Source organism: Entelurus aequoreus, linkage group LG18 (genome assembly GCF_033978785.1).
Source record: "Entelurus aequoreus isolate RoL-2023_Sb linkage group LG18, RoL_Eaeq_v1.1, whole genome shotgun sequence".
In the NCBI taxonomy this organism is placed as follows: Eukaryota; Metazoa; Chordata; class Actinopteri; order Syngnathiformes; family Syngnathidae; genus Entelurus; species Entelurus aequoreus.
Window position 1 is genome coordinate 42098588 of NC_084748.1, and position 16718 is coordinate 42115305.

Consider the following 16718-nt stretch of genomic DNA (forward strand, 5'->3'; position numbering starts at 1 on the left):
TTTATCTTTAGCAAATTATGTTTTACCTGCTACATGGCTTATCTGTGTACGTTTATCCAGTTTTGTTTTTAATACTTACTAATAATTGTATTTTTGTTAAAGCACAGACCAGGAGGGGAAACCATAAACTTTCTGTTGTATTCTAACCTAATCCTTGATTATGGCAGACTATATGTAATATGTAAAATTGTAAATTGTTCTTTGAGTGCAACAAGAAAAGCCCAATGTGTTTAATGCCTTTTAATGTATATTTTAACCTTGTAAAATTGTTATTTGAGTGCAATAGGAAACACATGTTTAATGTATTGTAAGATTTTCAATAAAAAATAAGCCAATATTGACAATTTTCATAGATCCCTTAATTTGGAAAAATATCAAAAAGAATCCATATAGATTTTGGTACCGGTACTGGTACCTAATTATGGGTATCGGAACAACCCTAATTGGTACCTGCAATTTGTCATGTAAATTTATATTTGGAACTCTTTCACACAGATTAGCAAAATAAGTGCACCAGAGATGTAACATAAAGACATTGTTTATTTGTCCGAACTCAGCAAAGCAGAATTGCTGCGTCTGTGTCCACATTCATTCAGTAGCAAAGACTGCTTAATACTTAATGCTACAGATGTCCGATAATGGATTTTTTGCCGCTATCCGATATTCCGATATTGTCCAACTCTTAATTACCGATTCCGATATCAACCGATACTGATATATACAGTCGTGGAATTAACACATTATTATGCCTAATTTTGTTGTGATGCCCCGCTGGATGCATTAAACAATGTAACAAGGTTTTCCAAAATAAATCAACTCAAGTTATGGAAAAAAATGCCAACATGGCACTGCCATATTTATTATTGAAGTCACAAAGTGCATTATTTTTTTTAACATGCCTCAAAACAGCATCTTGGAATTTGGGACATGCTCTCCCTGAGAGAGCATGAGGAGGTTGAGGTAGGCGGGGTTGAGTTGGGGGTGGGTAGCGGGGGTGTATATTGTAGCGTCCCGGAAGAGTTAGTGCTGCAAGGGGTTCTGGGTATTTGTTCTGTTGTGTTTATGTTGTGTTACGGTGCGGATGTTCTCCCGAAATGTGTTTGTCATTCTTGTTTGGTGTGGGTTCACAGTGTGGCGCATATTTGTACCAGTGTTAAAGTTGTTTATACGGTCACCCTCAGTGTGGCCTGTATGGCTGTTGACCAAGTATGGCTTGCATTCACTTGTGTGTGTGAAAAGCCGTAGATATTATGTGATTGGACCGGCACGCAAAGGCAGTGTCTTTAAGGCACGCCTCCAATATTGTTGTCTGTGTGGAAATCGGGAGAATGGTTGCCCCGGGAGATTTTCGGGAGGGGCACCAAAAATTTGTGAGTCTCCTGGGAAAATCAGGAGGGTTGGGAGACGCAACTGCTCTGTACTTCTCCCTACGTCCGTGTACCACTCCATACAGCGGCGTTTTAAAAAGTCATACATTTTACTTTTTGAAACCGATACCGATAATTTCCGATATTACATTTTAAAACATTTATCGGCCGATAATATCGGCAGTCCGATATTATCGGACATTTCTACTTAATACTTAAAAAAGGCAATTGGGGATGTCACGACAAACGGTGGGTTTCAACACATGAATCCTTATCAGCCCCCTGAAACGCCAGCATTGCTACACCTGTGTTTTTAAACACCTACAAAGGTGCTTTTTATATTTTGTATTACATGCATATTAATTTTGGCCAACTGCGTAAACATCCGCAATATATTAGCAACAATTGCAAATAAGAATATCTAAACATCAAAACATCCAAGTTAGGTATTTTCATTTTACAGTTCCCAATTTTCCTCACCATTGCCTTCCAAACAATACTCACACAGTGACTAAGGTCAACTGGTGATGTTTATCGGGGCTTCTATGGAACTTGATCACACAATAAGACGGCTGTATTTCCATCCACACATGAAAGACTCAAGCCCACATTGTCTCCTCAGACTAAAGAGGGTTGTAACTTCATATGACCTGTACAGTATCTACTGTCAGGCCACACATTATGTCACACAGTGACAGATACTTAGCTGTTATTATTGATTGCATTATTTTGCTGGATATTTGTGGTTAAAGTGAAGTGAAGTGAATTATATTTATATAGCGCTTTTCTCAAGTGACTCAAAGCGCTTTATATCTAAGTTACATTTTTAAACCAGTGTGGGTGGCACTGGGAGCAGGTGGGTAAAGTGTCTTGCCCAAGGACACAGCGGCAGTGACTAGGATGGCAGAAGCGGGGATCGAACCTGGAACCCTCAAGTTGCTGGCACGGCCACTCTACCAACCGAGCTATACCGCTGTTTGCAACTTCTAGTGCCGTGAGATACAGTCTGGTATGCCGTGGGAGATTATGTAATTTCACCTAATTGGGTTAAAAATATTTTTTTCAAACCAGTAATTATAATCCGCAAATAATGTGCCGTTGTTGAGTGTCTGTGCTGTCTAGAGCTCGGCAGAGTAACCGTGTAATACTCTTCCATATCAGTAGGTGGCAGCAGGTAGTTAATTGCTTTGTAGATGTCAGGAACAACGGCGATGGTTTGTCGTGATCGTAATATGCAGACGACTGCTGGAGGCAGTGTGCAGGTAAAAAGGTATCTAATGCTTAAACCAAAAGTAAACAAAAGGTGAGTGCCCCTTAGAAAGGGCATTGACGGTTAGGGAAGGCTATGCAGAACGAAACTAAAACTGAACTGGCTGCAAAGTAAACAAAAACAGAATGCTGGACGACAGCAAAGACTTACAGCGTGGGGAGCAGAGACGCCGTCCACAAAGTGCATTCAAATATGACATGACAATCAAACATGTCCACACAAAGAAGGATAAAAACAACTTAATTAACTTGAGCTAATGCAACAAAATGTTGTTCTTATCTGTACTGTAAAGTTCAAATTTGAATGACAATAAAAGAAAGTCTAAGTCTAAATAGTCTTGATTGCTAAAAACAAAGCAGATGTGGGGAATAGCGGTCAAGGAAGACATGGAACTGCTTCAGGAAAATACCAACAAAACAGGAAAAGCCACCAAAATAGGAGCGCAAGACATGAACTGAAACACTACACACAGGAAAACACCAAAAAACTCCAAATAAGTCACGGAGTGGTGTGACAGGTCGTGACAGTACACCTACTTTGAGACAACAGCTATAGTGATGCATGCTTGGTGATGGTTTGAAGTCATATCCAACAATTGTGACAACGACTTTTTACTCTCAATGTCGGCTGCTGAGTTGAACTTTTTAATGTTTTCTGCTGGTGGTGTACCTCTGGAGTTTTTCAATGAAAAAAATGTGTCCTGGCTCAAAAAAGGTTGAAAAACACTGGTCTAACTTATGTTACCATTAGTGGTTTAACAAACATTTCTTTGACAATTTTCTATATTTTTCGCAATTACAAAGTTTATAGAACAAAACATTTTACCAGCCCCGGATAAAATGATCGTTGTTTACTGCGGTCGCTCACCCGGTCTTGTCAACATGCTCAGTTTAGGTCAGTTTCAATTTATTTCGAACATGCATACGATACAATGTAATGCATCACATACTGTATTTCCAGTTTTTTATTACAGCACGTCCGAAAACGAGTAGGAAGAAGCTGAGCTTATTTAATCCTGCCCCTTTTCATACCATAGCGATTGTATCCCATTTCCTTGTTCTCTGTAACATAACAGTGAATAAATAATAAATAAATAATATATCATAGTAAGTAAACAAATATTAAATACATAAATCATCTTTATTTAAAAAAAACACTTGTAGTACAAACAGTCTCTTAAACTAAATCATATTGGTGTTTTGTTTGATTTCTTTAGTTAGTCCATTCCATAATTTAATTCCACATACAGATATGGTAAATGTTTTAAGTGTTGTACGGGATTACAGATGTGTTAGATTACATTTTCCTCTAAGGTTATATTCCTCCTCTTTTGTTGAGAAGAATTGTTGTAGATTCTTGGGTAGCAGGTTATAGTTTGCTTTGTACATCATTTTAGCTGTTTGCAAATGCACCAAATCATTGAATTTCAATATTTGTGATTCAATAAATAAAGGGTTTGTATGTTCTCTATATCCTGCATTATGTATTATTCTAGTTGATCTTTTTTGTAACGCCGTTAGTGAATGAAGCACACATTTGTAGTTGTTTCCCCATATTGCTGCACAATAACTCAGATATGGTAACACTCGTGAGCAGTAAAGAATATGAAGTGATTTTGTTGTTGTTGTTATGATAGAATATACATTCAATGACCGCTAACGCTAGCTATCCAAATTGTTATTATTAGCTAACAACACCTAAAGCTAATGTGCGTGCTAGTGGTACCTACCTTAGTAATTACGTAATTATTACTGGGTAAAATACATTGGAAAGTTGGCACCCTCTAGGCATCTGTGTGAATGTTGCAAACAGCCCCTTTAATGTGAACCTCAGTAGTGTGGAGTTTGCACCGTATATGCATGGTTTTTCTCTGGGTACCTCCAAAATTATGCATGTCGGGTTAATAAGAGACTCTAAATTATAGATGTCCGATAATATCGGACTGCCGATATTATCGGCCGATAAATGCTTTAAAATGTAAAATCGGAAATTATCGGTATCGGTTTCAAAATTATCGGTATCTGTTTCAAAAAGTAAAATGTATGACTTTTTAAAACGCCGCTGTGCACACGGACGTAGGGAGAAGTACATAGCGCCAATAAACCTTAAAGGCACTGCCTTTGCGTGCCGGCCCAATCACATAATATCTGCAGCATTTCACACACACAAGTGCATGCAATGCATACTTGGTCAACAGCCATACAGGTCACACTGAGGGTGGCCGTATAAACAACTTTAACACTGTTACAAATATGCGCCACACTGTGAACCCACACCAAACAAGAATGACAAACACATTTTGGGAGAACATCCGCACCGTAACACAACATAAACACAACAGAACAAATACCCAGAACCCCCTGCAGCACTAACTCTTCCGGGACGCTACAATATACACCTTCCGCTACACCCTAGCCCCCCCCAACCCCGCCCACCTCAACCTCCTCATGCTCTCTCAAGTAGAGCATGTCCCAAATTCCAAGCTGCTGTTTTGAGGCATGTAAAAAAAAAATAATGCACTTTGTGACTTCAATAATAAATATGGCAGTGCCATGTTGGCATTTTTTTCCATAACTTGAGTTGATTTATTTTGGAAAACCTTGTTACATTGTTTAATGCATCCAGCGGGGCATCACAACAAAATTAGGCATAAATAATGTGTTAATTCCACGACTGTATATATCGGTATCGGTTGATATCGGAATCGGTAATTAAGAGTTGGACAATATCGGAATATCGGATATCGGCAAAAAAAACATTATCGGACATCTCTACTCTAAATAGTTAATACTGCAGGTGTGAATGTAGAGTTAAGTTGTGGCTGGCATAGGCTCCACGACTCTAATGAGGAGAAGCGGTATCGAAAATTAAGGAATTGATAAATAAATGGACATTCCCTTCTCGGTTACCTGAAACCTAAGGATCAAAAATTTCAAAAATTGTGAGTTTATTTGTGCATTTGCATGTGTAAGAGTTGGGAGACAAAACAACTTCCCCATCCTATGGTTGATGCTGCCAATCTGTGAGGACCATTGTGCAGCAGAACAGCTGCTAAAACAACAGCTCGCCTACAGAAAGACGAGAATGGTATGCATGTTGAATAGCCAAGATTGTTTTAAGGCATTATGACTGTAGGGCTTTGTTCCAATAAGTGGCTCAGTCTTGAAAAGCTTATCTGCATCGCACAATGCTATTAAGCTTCTCTGAAATATTTGGGTTTGTCTTTTCTTACGTGATGTGCTTAAAATATTTATTTTAAGACTAGCGAGTTTAACTTCAACTAATGCATCAACAACAACTGAAATATTAAGTAGCTAGAACCTGCAGTTAAGCTTTTGAGAGACCTTTTGTTCTAGGTTCTTCACCTTGTCTTCTTTAACCACATTCCCCAGGCCCGAGGTGCTGCATTCAAAGAAACTGTAATCCTATTTACAGCAGAAGGCCTAAGGCCTAGCATAAGCGGTCTAGTTAGAAGCTGTGTGAAACTATTTCTACAATATAGCTCCAACCGGGCTAATCCTCTTACAGCAACAGCCGTGTTAAAAGATTTTAGATGCCTTTTAAGAGCTCAGAGTACTTCATTCATGCATTACTGTAGGCAGAGTTATCTCCAAATTCTTTGAATTAGACAAGTATACGTATTGATTCATTACTTTCAATTTCCTAAGCCTCCAGTAAAGATGGGTCCTGAAGTCAGTACTATAAAAAGTACCGTAGGGAGTACTGACTTACGATACCAATTTTTGTCAGGTTGAGGCTTTGCACCGGCTCAAACACTTGGCAGACAAACAAGCATATTCATAGGGGAATGCCTCTAATTATTGTTCCAATTTTCCAATGCAAGCATTCCCAGGTACCGGGTCCACTAGTAGTCCGCAGGGTTTTCTCTACATGAAAATGATTGTTGCGCATCGCCACGGCAAAATAAAAAATGCCACACCTTATACATGAAGGTTTCAGTCATGCGAAAACAAATATTGTATTACGAAAATATCAGTGGCGGCCCATGCGTTTCCCACCTAGGCCTTCGGTGAGGTCCGACTTCAATGATTACCTCTCAAAATACCACAATTTATGTCACCACATGACCATTGCTAGAGAAATACTATACAGGAACACATTTACGCCCTACTGGACATTGAATCACCTCAAAAGTGTACAAAACAGGTGCATTTAAAAACCACATTAAAACGCAGCAGTAATTAAAACATATCTTATGTGGTATTGTCAAAATTTAAAAAATAGCAAAAAAACATTAAAAGTAAAAAAAAAAAATATTTGAACTCACAATTTGTAGCACCTATTTGACGCAGTATAAGCCAGTGGTACCCCTCGTCGTCGGCTTATTCGAGTGGAAATAGGGGGCATTTCCCCATTTCATCGCCAGAACAGCTGAGCTAGCTTCCGGGGTTGGCCGACATCGTCTCACAAGATGTAGTTTCTCTTTAAATATCCTTCTTAAAAATGACCTCGCAAATATATATCTGCTACCTAATCAACGTTTTGTTCTCCTTCTCTGCTATCCCGCTAAGGGTGTAATGATACACAAAAATCTCGGTTTGGTACATACCTCGGTTTAGAGGTCACGGTTCGGTTCATTTTCGGTACACTAAGAATAAATAAATAAATGATAAATGGGTTATACTTGTATAGCGCTTTTCTACCTTCAAGGTACTCAAAGCGCTTTGACAGTATTTCCACATTCACCCATTCACACACACATTCACACACTGATGGAGGGAGCTGCCATGCAAGGCGCTAACCAGCACCCATCAGGAGCAAGGGTGAAGTGTCTTGCCCAAGGACACAACGGATGTGACTAGGATGGTAGAAGGTGGGGATTGAACCCCAGTAACCAGCAGCCAAGAAAACAACAAAATATACATTTTCTGGTTATTTATTTACCAAATTTGTAAACAATGGCTTTATCCTTTTAACATTGGGAACACTGTAATAATTCTGCCAAAAAATAGAAATAGCTCTGTGTGTGATGGATGTGAGCCACCACTAGGCTGATCAGTGCAACAGCAGGCAGTCATGAATGCTAAGCATAACAATAACATACATATACACACAGGGTCCATTGCCAGGGTTCATGTGGTCAACATATATAAAATAAAAACTAAACTAAACTAAATAAGATAAGGCTCAGAATTGGTTTCTTAACAAAACCTTTCTACATATAAAGCCAAGGCAAGGCAAGGCAACTTTATTTGTATAGCGCTTTTCATACACAAGGCAGACTCAAAGTGCTTCACAGACAACAAAGTGAAATGAAAGAAAATAAAAGCAAAATTAAAATGCAGACAATAAAAATAAAAATAAAGTGCAACATTAAACTGCTTCAAGTTGTTGCTCAGATTAAATAAAATGACAAAACCTTTCTTCTACATATAAAAAATGCAACATTAAATAGTTTCAAAGTCAACTCAGCCTCAGATTAATTCCCCCCCCCCCAGCCTTTAACCCTGGTGACTTTCACTCAATCTTTATGTTTTTTGGCAGAAAAATCAGTTTATCCACATTGTCTGCAGAAAGAGCAGACCGGCTTGCAGTTAAAATGTCTCCAGCTGTGGAAAATACCCTTTCGCTGGGGACGCAGGTATGGCGAGGTGGTGCCTGGCTAACTTGGCAGTAAGAGGATATATGGGCTCATTGTTCTTCCACCATAGAAGTGGGTCAAAATCTAGTTTTTAATGCAATATGGTCTTAAATCTGCTGCTATAAAAACACCAACGGAATTTGTTATTGCTTTAGCCCTGTTTGACTTGCCGAGGAGAGGCTGCTTGAATGCGGTGGGGAGCTGTGTTTGCACCACGCTCGTCTTTCTCTTCGTTGAAGCGATGTTCACTTGGGGGTGGTGCCGCTTCAAATGGGTTAGCATGTTTGACGTGTTGCCAGAAGCATACCCTACTGCTGCTGAACAAAGTCGGCAAACTGCTTTCGCTTTGTCCACCTCTCGTCCTCCATTGTTGTATCGCACCGCGAAGCCGAAGTGTTCCCAAACGGGAGATCTTAACGAAGCAGGAGGGTCTTCCAGCTTTGGCTTTTGCATGTTGTCGTAGCCCGGTCGTTGCTAGCATGCTGTGTGTTGTGCCTCGGTGTGCATTGTTTACACAACGTGCGGTAACCTACTTATGTCCGTCCGTGCGGTGTGCTACTTAATATGTTCATGTGGAAACTCGTTCGGTACACCTACGTTCCGAACCGAACCCCCCGTACCGAAACGGTTCAATACAAATACACGTACTGTTACACCCAATCGCAGTCTCATTAACATCAGGCTACCTAGATAGGCTACTGTCAACAACTTGTGATCTGATTGGCTATCGCAACTGTGTCTCAACAATGTGTTCTCAAATTCATCCGCTAACGGCCCCGGTAAGTATCCAATCACAGGACGCGTAAATGTCACTGTGGAATTTGCTTCCTCGCAGTCCCACTGTCAGACACGGCACAGGAGCCCAGCGTGCAGGTTTTAACAAAGTGTTTAATAATCATATGTTTTCACAAGTCTTTCTTCCGCAGAACGTTTATGGACCTTGCCTTAATTTTGTAGCACTTTTTATCAGGCATGTTTGATTTGTTGGCTTGGAAAATCATTTATCGCCATTTATATGCCTGTTTGCCCCCAAAGTGCTTTAGCCGGTTCCAAGTCCGCAACCAAATGTGATGTCACGTGCAAAGAAAGGTATCGAAATATGGTACTGTTTGACTTTGCGTGAAAAGGTACCCGGTACTACCGACGGAATTTGGTTGATACCAATAAAAGTAGTGAATTTAGTACTAATCCCTACTCCTAATAGTCAATTTTTGTGAGATACAAAATTTCAAATGTTTTTGTTTGATAAAGTGTTTGGTTTGGAAAATTTTATAAAAAATATTGTTACTGTCTTTAGACACTTTCCTCTGACATTGCCAAGTAAGAGATTTAGTTTAAAAAAACAGGCAAACGTAGGAATAATTGAGGAAATTAAAAAAATTAAAGAAAATTGACTTTGTCTGTTTTTTTACCCACATTGGCAGATTCTCATTGAGTTTTGTGGAGGAGGTGCTGTGGACGCGATCATGTTAGGTGAGTCCACTACCACTGTTACTTTATTTGGTCTATATTAAGTGTCCATGTATGTCCATCCGTAGAACTGGAGCGACCGCTGACAGAACCTCAGATCAAGGTGGTGTGCCGGCAGACTCTGCAGGCTCTCGTCTACCTTCATGACAGTAAAATCATCCACAGAGACCTGAAGGCTGGCAACATCCTGCTCACTCTAAATGGTGATGTTAAACTGGGTAAGGACCCATAAAATCCTTTCAGCAGTCAAGTGTCAAGGATGCGTGTTTTGCTGAAGTAGAATGTACAAGTTATTAAGATGTATTCGGAATTTATGGCCCAAGCAATTTAGGCAAAACGGCTTTTTTTGTGTGTAAATAAAAGTCACTATATTGTTCTCTTACTGTATGTGAGTTCAATTTTAGAAATAGCACAATTATACCATTGTTGTGTACAATATGTATAGTTTTTTGGGTGTTTTTTTAAATTTTAGAGTATTATGGGTTTGATTTAGTAAGATCCTAATACCACGCGCTAAACAGTGTGTCCAATCTATAAAATAGCGTGTAGTATTAGTGGGCGTGTTGCGTGTGATCTACTAATACTGCGTGTGCAATTGAAAAGTAGTGCAGAACGCCTAATTTAAATGAGGTTTTTGCATGTACCGTACTATACGGGGCATCACCATGGAGAGACTCTAATTTAATGCTCCTTTACACTAACCTACTCAGTGTCCTTGTGGTTGGAGTGTCCGCCCTGCGATCGGTAGATCGTGAGTTCAAACCCCGGCCGAGTCATACCAAAGACTATAAAAATGGGACCCACTAATCAGAGGCAGGTGACAAAAATCAGCACCCATGGCAACAAAGAAAACAAACAAGGGTGCTGAAAGAGAACTAAAAGACTAAGGAAATATCAAACTAAACATGACCCGGGCAACGAATCATGACAGTACCCCGCCCTTAAGGGACGGATTCCAGACGTCCCAAAAAAAACACAAACCGAAAAAGTCCAAAGTCACGGGAGGGCAGAGGGAGGACTAGGCTGTGGGTCGCCTGGCGATATGTCCTCGCAACCAGCGGGGATGAGTCAGACCGCCGCCGCAGCTGGCGAGGCGAGCAACCACGGAACGGCCACTCGCGTCCGCCTCCTCGTCGGCCACAGCACACCAGCAGCAGCCTCCATCCATGCCTGGGTCCTGGGCCTAGTTGCTGATAGCGCGGAGGGCGTCCATGAAACGGCCACATTCTTTGCCTACGAGGGGGCCGCGTGCGGGCGCCTGATGGCCGCTTGTGTGGCAGGCAAGCTGGAGGTCGTGTAGGCGACGATGATGCTGGAGCTGACTCCAGGACAAGATGCGGCGATGAGCCTGTTGTAGACGAAGATGGCGGCGTCGTGGAAGGACCCGCTGAAGACGAAGATGGCGGCATCATGGAAGGACCCGTAGTTTATTTATTGCATTGGAGGATTATTATTTAGGGAAGTGGCTCCACACTCTGTATTGGGATACACCGTTAGCTGCTATCTACCTCTGTCAGCAAGGGGACCAAAAATGTGAAGTGAAGTGAATTATATTTATATAGCGCTTTTCTCTAGTGACTCAAAGCGCTTTTACATAGTGAAACCCAATATCTAAGTTACATTTAAACCAGTGTGGGTGGCCACTGGGAGCAGGTGGGTAAAGTGTCTTGCCCAAGGACACAACGGCAGTGACTAGGATGGCGGAAGCGGGGATCTAACCTGGAACCCTCAAGTTGCTGGCACGGCCACTCTACAAACCGAGCTATACCGCCCCGACAAAAATAAATTGCCGCAAGAAATCGATCAGCACTTAAATACAGAAAAAAAAAGTCTCTTTTTTTTTCACAAACAAATAATTTTTTTCTTGATACGCAATTAAGACTTGAGTACCAGTGCTTCTTGGTGTGTCAATAGTAAAATATATTGTATATTCCTATAATCTTCTTTTTAACTATACAGTATTTTACTTTGGCTTTTGTTTTCATTGTGTGACTGCATTAAGAATGTAATTAATTATCTAGATTCCGTTTTTTTCTACTGTGCTTGTGTTCCAGCTGACTTTGGTGTGTCGGCCAGAAACATCAAAACATTGCAAAGGAGAGACTCCTTCATTGGAACACCATACTGGTGAGTTTAGTGTCAAATAAAAACATATCTTAGACAATATTTGTTTCTTTTTTGTTTTGGTTTCAATTACTTCAAATCTCCTTCGCCCAACTTAATTCTCACTTCCACATGTTCCGTGCAGGATGGCACCAGAGGTTGTTATGTGCGAGACATCTAAGGATCGGCCATATGACTACAAAGCTGACATTTGGTCACTTGGGGTCACCCTGATCGAGATGGCACAGATTGAGCCACCCAACCATGAGATGAATCCCATGAGAGTCCTTCTGAAAATAGCCAAGGCAGAACCGCCAACGCTGATGCAGCCATCCCGCTGGTAAGTCAAAGTGTAGAACGCCCATGTAAATTGTGTTTGAATGATTTTCTGCAATATCTACGCGTTTGTTTTTAAAAAAAAAATCAATTAGTCTGTTTTATTATGTTACATTATGCAATATCTTAAAGGCCTACTGAAACACGATTTTCTTATTTAAACGGGGATAGCAGGTCCATTCTATGTGTCATACTTGATCATTTCGCGATATGCCATATTTTTGCTGAAAGGATTTAGTAGAGAACATTGACGATAAAATTCGCAACTTTTGGTCGCTGATAAAAAAGCCTTGCCTGTACCGGAAGTAGCAGACGATATGCGTGTGATGTCACCGGTTGTGGAGCTCCTCACATCTGCACATTATTTACAATCATGGCCACCAGCAGCGAGAGCGATTCGGACCGAGAAAGCGACGATTTCCCCATTAATTTGAGTGAGGATGAAAGATTTGTGGATGAGGTAAGTGAGAGTGAAGGACTAGAGGGCAGTGGAAGCGATTCAGATAGGGAAGATGCTGTGAGAGGCGGGTGGGACCTGATATTCAGCTGGGAATGACTAAAACAGTAAATAGACACAAGACATATATATACTCTATTAGCCACAACACAACCAGGCTTATATTTAATATGCCACAAATTAATGCCGCATAACAAACACCTCCCCCCTCTCGTCCATATAACCCGCCAATACAAATCAAACACCCGCACAACACACTCAATCAACCGTTCACCTCCCCAAAGTTCATACAGCACATATATTTCCCCAAAGTTACGTACGTGGCATGCACATAGCGGCACGCACGTACGGGCAAGCGATCAAATGTTTGGAAGCCGCAGCTGCGTACTCACGGTACCGCGTCTGCGTATCCAACTCAAAGTCCTCCTGGTAAGAGTCTCTGTTGTCCCAGTTCTCCACAGGCCAATGGTAAAGCTTGACTGTCATCTTTCGGGGATGTAAACAATGAAACACCGGCTACGTGTTTGTGTTGCTGCAGCCGGCCGAAATACACCGCTTCCCACCTACAGCTTTCTTCTTTGCTGTCTCCATTGTTCATTGAACAAATTGCAAAAGATTCACCAACACAGATGTCCAGAATAATGTGGAATTTTGCGATGAAAACAGACAACTTAATAGCTGGCCACAATGGTGTCCCAAAATGTCCGCTACAATCCGTGACGTCACGTGCAGGCGTCATCATACCGAGACGTTTTCAGCAGGATATTTTGCGGGAAATTTAAAATTGCACTTTAGTAATCTAACCCGGCCGTATTGGCATGTGTTGCAATGTTAAGATTTCATCATTGATATATAAACTATCAGACTGCGTGGTCGGTAGTAGTGGGTTTCAGTAGGCCTTTAAAGGTGTCTGATACAACTTTTTCACTTCCGATATTCCGCCCGAATGCAGCTGAGATAGGCTCCAGCACCCCCCGAGACTCCGAAAGGGACAAGCGGTAGAAAATGGATGGATGGATGGATATTGTAGCTTGGAGTATTGGTCGATACCGATATTGATTTCATATATTATACATTATACATACTTTATTATTTCGTAGGGTGGACTATTAGGAAAAGGTCTGACCAAGTGAAATAATCAGAGAACAATGGTAGGTATAAGAAAAACACCAACATATTTAATATTAAACATCTGGAATAAAGGTCTGCTACCTTTTAAGTAGAAGTGTTCAAGTGGAGTGGTAATTGTTTTTTTCATTACACCTTGTGGCCACCATAAATTATGAAACTAAACTCATGATGCAGTAAGTTGAATAATGCGGACATGTTTTTTACTGCATGGTTACTATTTTGATATGCTTATGCCTTGGAAACTTAGTATGTGTAAGTAATATGTAACTAGAATTATTTGATACTCGTCTATATTGATAAATGTGCTGTTTTAGACTGCAAAGTTGTTCAATTAAGGACACTTAGGTATGTATAGCATGTGTGCTGTTGTGTGCGTAGCTGTTGTGTAGCTTCTAGGTCTTAGTAGCCTATGGCTTACCATGTTTACCTTTTGTAAATGACTTGACCAAAATAGAAGAAAAGACCAACCTTGTGTGATTATTAGAAGACATTTCGACGTTAACTAGCTGTCCTGCTTGGCCCAAGTAAACACCCTGCAGAAATGCTTGTATCAGAGATTGTATCACACATTTTACATGCAAATCCATTGTAGAAGTTACCTCCTACCCGGTTTGGTGGATCACACACTTCAGCTGGAGGCCGTTGTTCTGGTTTAATAAAGGTTTTTATTTTGTCCACAATATCCATATGGCACTCGACTTTTCAGCCCTCCTCTGTGTCATGCCTCTCTTCCTCCTGCTGCTCCCGACCGCTCACTGTTAAAGACAACAGATGATTAGATTAACAGGTACCACCTGTGAAATCTAATCACCTGCCAGCTGTGTCTCACCGTCAGCACAGCCCGATGGTGTTCGTCCTCAGCACCATGGACAGCGGCGGTGACTTTTGCTCCTGCAGGCAGCGCTGGCTACACCTCCTTCCACATCCATGTAATCCGATACTTGTTTTTTGTTTTTTGCTGATATCGGCCCAATATCCCATGTTCCCTCAAATCAACAAATACGGTGCACTGCTCACAAAATATAGCATTATATTGGACTTCAAGGTACAACTTCAGAATGAACCTGAAATGTATTGTAACTTTTTATAGGTGAACTAAATTTGACATTTGTGTAAATGTGTCTCACTATTGAGTGTGGTACCACTCATACTCGTCTCGGTAAACTGAACAGTGAACAGTCACCAGGACTTAGTGGTGACAAATAAAGTAATTAATGTCAATTATTAAAGGTGATTTTTAGGGTATTATAAATCTAAGTGTCAGGCAGAAAGGGTCTTGCTATTGGCTCAACATTTTTCAACAAAGCATTCACCATCATCTATTTCAGAAATGTGTAACTCCATATGTGAAAGGTTTAACCTACAGTACTTGAGGTTGATAGTGTTCCTTACATTTTGAGTTGTATGTATTGGAAACAATGATATACCGCTATTGTTATGTAATGTATAACTTTCTTTTTTGAAATCCTTTTAGGACTCCAGAATTCAATGATTTCCTAAAGCGATGTGTGGACAAAAACGTAGACAGCAGGTGGAGTGCAACACAACTTCTGCAGGTGCCCTCTTAAATATCACTCTAATAACTTTTTTCTCCAAGTTATTCCAACCTCTGCCACAGAAAATACACTGTAATCCTTGTTCACCACATACTTGCTAATACCTGCAAATATTTAATAAACAAACAACCAAGTAATAAATAAAGTAATATTACAAAAACCAATAAGCGGTCCCCAACAAAATCAGTCTGTAAAATTAGTTAATCAAAACTCAGTAGGCAGGGTTTCAGATGGACCACAGTTGGTTAAGCGATGTAGGTAAATACACTAAAACTTAAGATACAATGTATGAATGAAGATGATGTTGAAAATGACCTAAATAGGCATTTTTAAACGAGAACATATTTTCAAGGTAGAATACTAGCAAGGAAGTTTAGATATACTTAATAGTAGCCATTGTACAGCTTTTATAGATTGTGTCCTTTCTATAGTTATGTCTCTTGAGAGTATTTGCATTCTTTAGTCTTCAGCATAAATTATTTTTAACGGTGAAAGGAGATGCGTGAGAGAACATGTTTAGTCTTACAGATGCACTTTGTTGTGGGTGAATTACATTTTTGTGTGTCATGTTGGTAAGATGCTTTTCTCAGTTACTTTATATTTGTGCATTAATGACCAAGTTTTGAACAAATGTCCCTATTATACATGCTCAACAGGAAAATGACATCCAATGGCTTTCACATTCTCTCGCAATTGTATCGTAGCAAACACTTACAAAAAACAGCAACTTCTATCTCTATTCTCTTGTTATATTCTTATTTTTACTGTTATGTTTTTATTCTTATTGTTGCTTTTTATTTTTATTCTTATTGTTAAATGTTCTATTTTATTACCATTTATACCCCCATTATTTACTTATTCTTTTTAAAATTTGATCTCAATTTTGTACACTGCTGCTGGAATTGTATTTTTCCTGAGGGAACTCTCTTGAAGGAATCAATAAAGTACTATCTATCTATCTATCTATCTATCTATCTATCTATCTATCTATCTATCTATCTATCTATCTATCTATCTATCTATCTATCTATCTATCTATCTATCTATCTATCGATCGTAATTTTTGAGAAAAACACTTTGGTGAAATCAAACATTTAAAGTTGCGACTATCTCAAGGAGGAATGATAAACATGCCTTGTGTATTGGGTGTTGAAATATTTGATGTTTTTTCTTGTTTTTTTGTTTTTTTGCACAGCATTCATTTGTGTCCAGTGTGACGGACAGCAAGCCTCTGAGGGAAATTATAGCTGAGGCCAAGGCTGAGGTTACAGAGGAGATTGAAGAGCACAAAGAAGAAGAGGAGGAAGAAGAAACTGAAGTAAATATGGTGTGTAAACTTAAAAAACACATTTTTTTGAAGTGTAAAAAAAAAAAAAAGATTTTCAGATTAATCACAATTCCTATTTCTAACAATTCTTAATGGGTT

At 39.9% G+C, this 16718-nt stretch overlaps 1 protein-coding gene across 3 annotated transcripts in view; it reads left to right on the forward strand.

The window, feature by feature from the left end:
* The window catches only part of LOC133634132 (serine/threonine-protein kinase 10-like), a 70432-nt gene that overhangs the window by 24266 nt on the left and 29448 nt on the right, over window positions 1-16718 (forward strand). For all 3 annotated transcript variants that reach the window (XM_062027171.1, XM_062027173.1, XM_062027172.1), the window contains 6 exons: window positions 9664-9712; window positions 9778-9927; window positions 11764-11836; window positions 11958-12152; window positions 15211-15292; window positions 16488-16619. In XM_062027171.1, the coding sequence (XP_061883155.1) occupies window positions 9664-9712; window positions 9778-9927; window positions 11764-11836; window positions 11958-12152; window positions 15211-15292; window positions 16488-16619 (681 nt within the window). The remainder of the gene's footprint in view (window positions 1-9663; window positions 9713-9777; window positions 9928-11763; window positions 11837-11957; window positions 12153-15210; window positions 15293-16487; window positions 16620-16718) is intronic.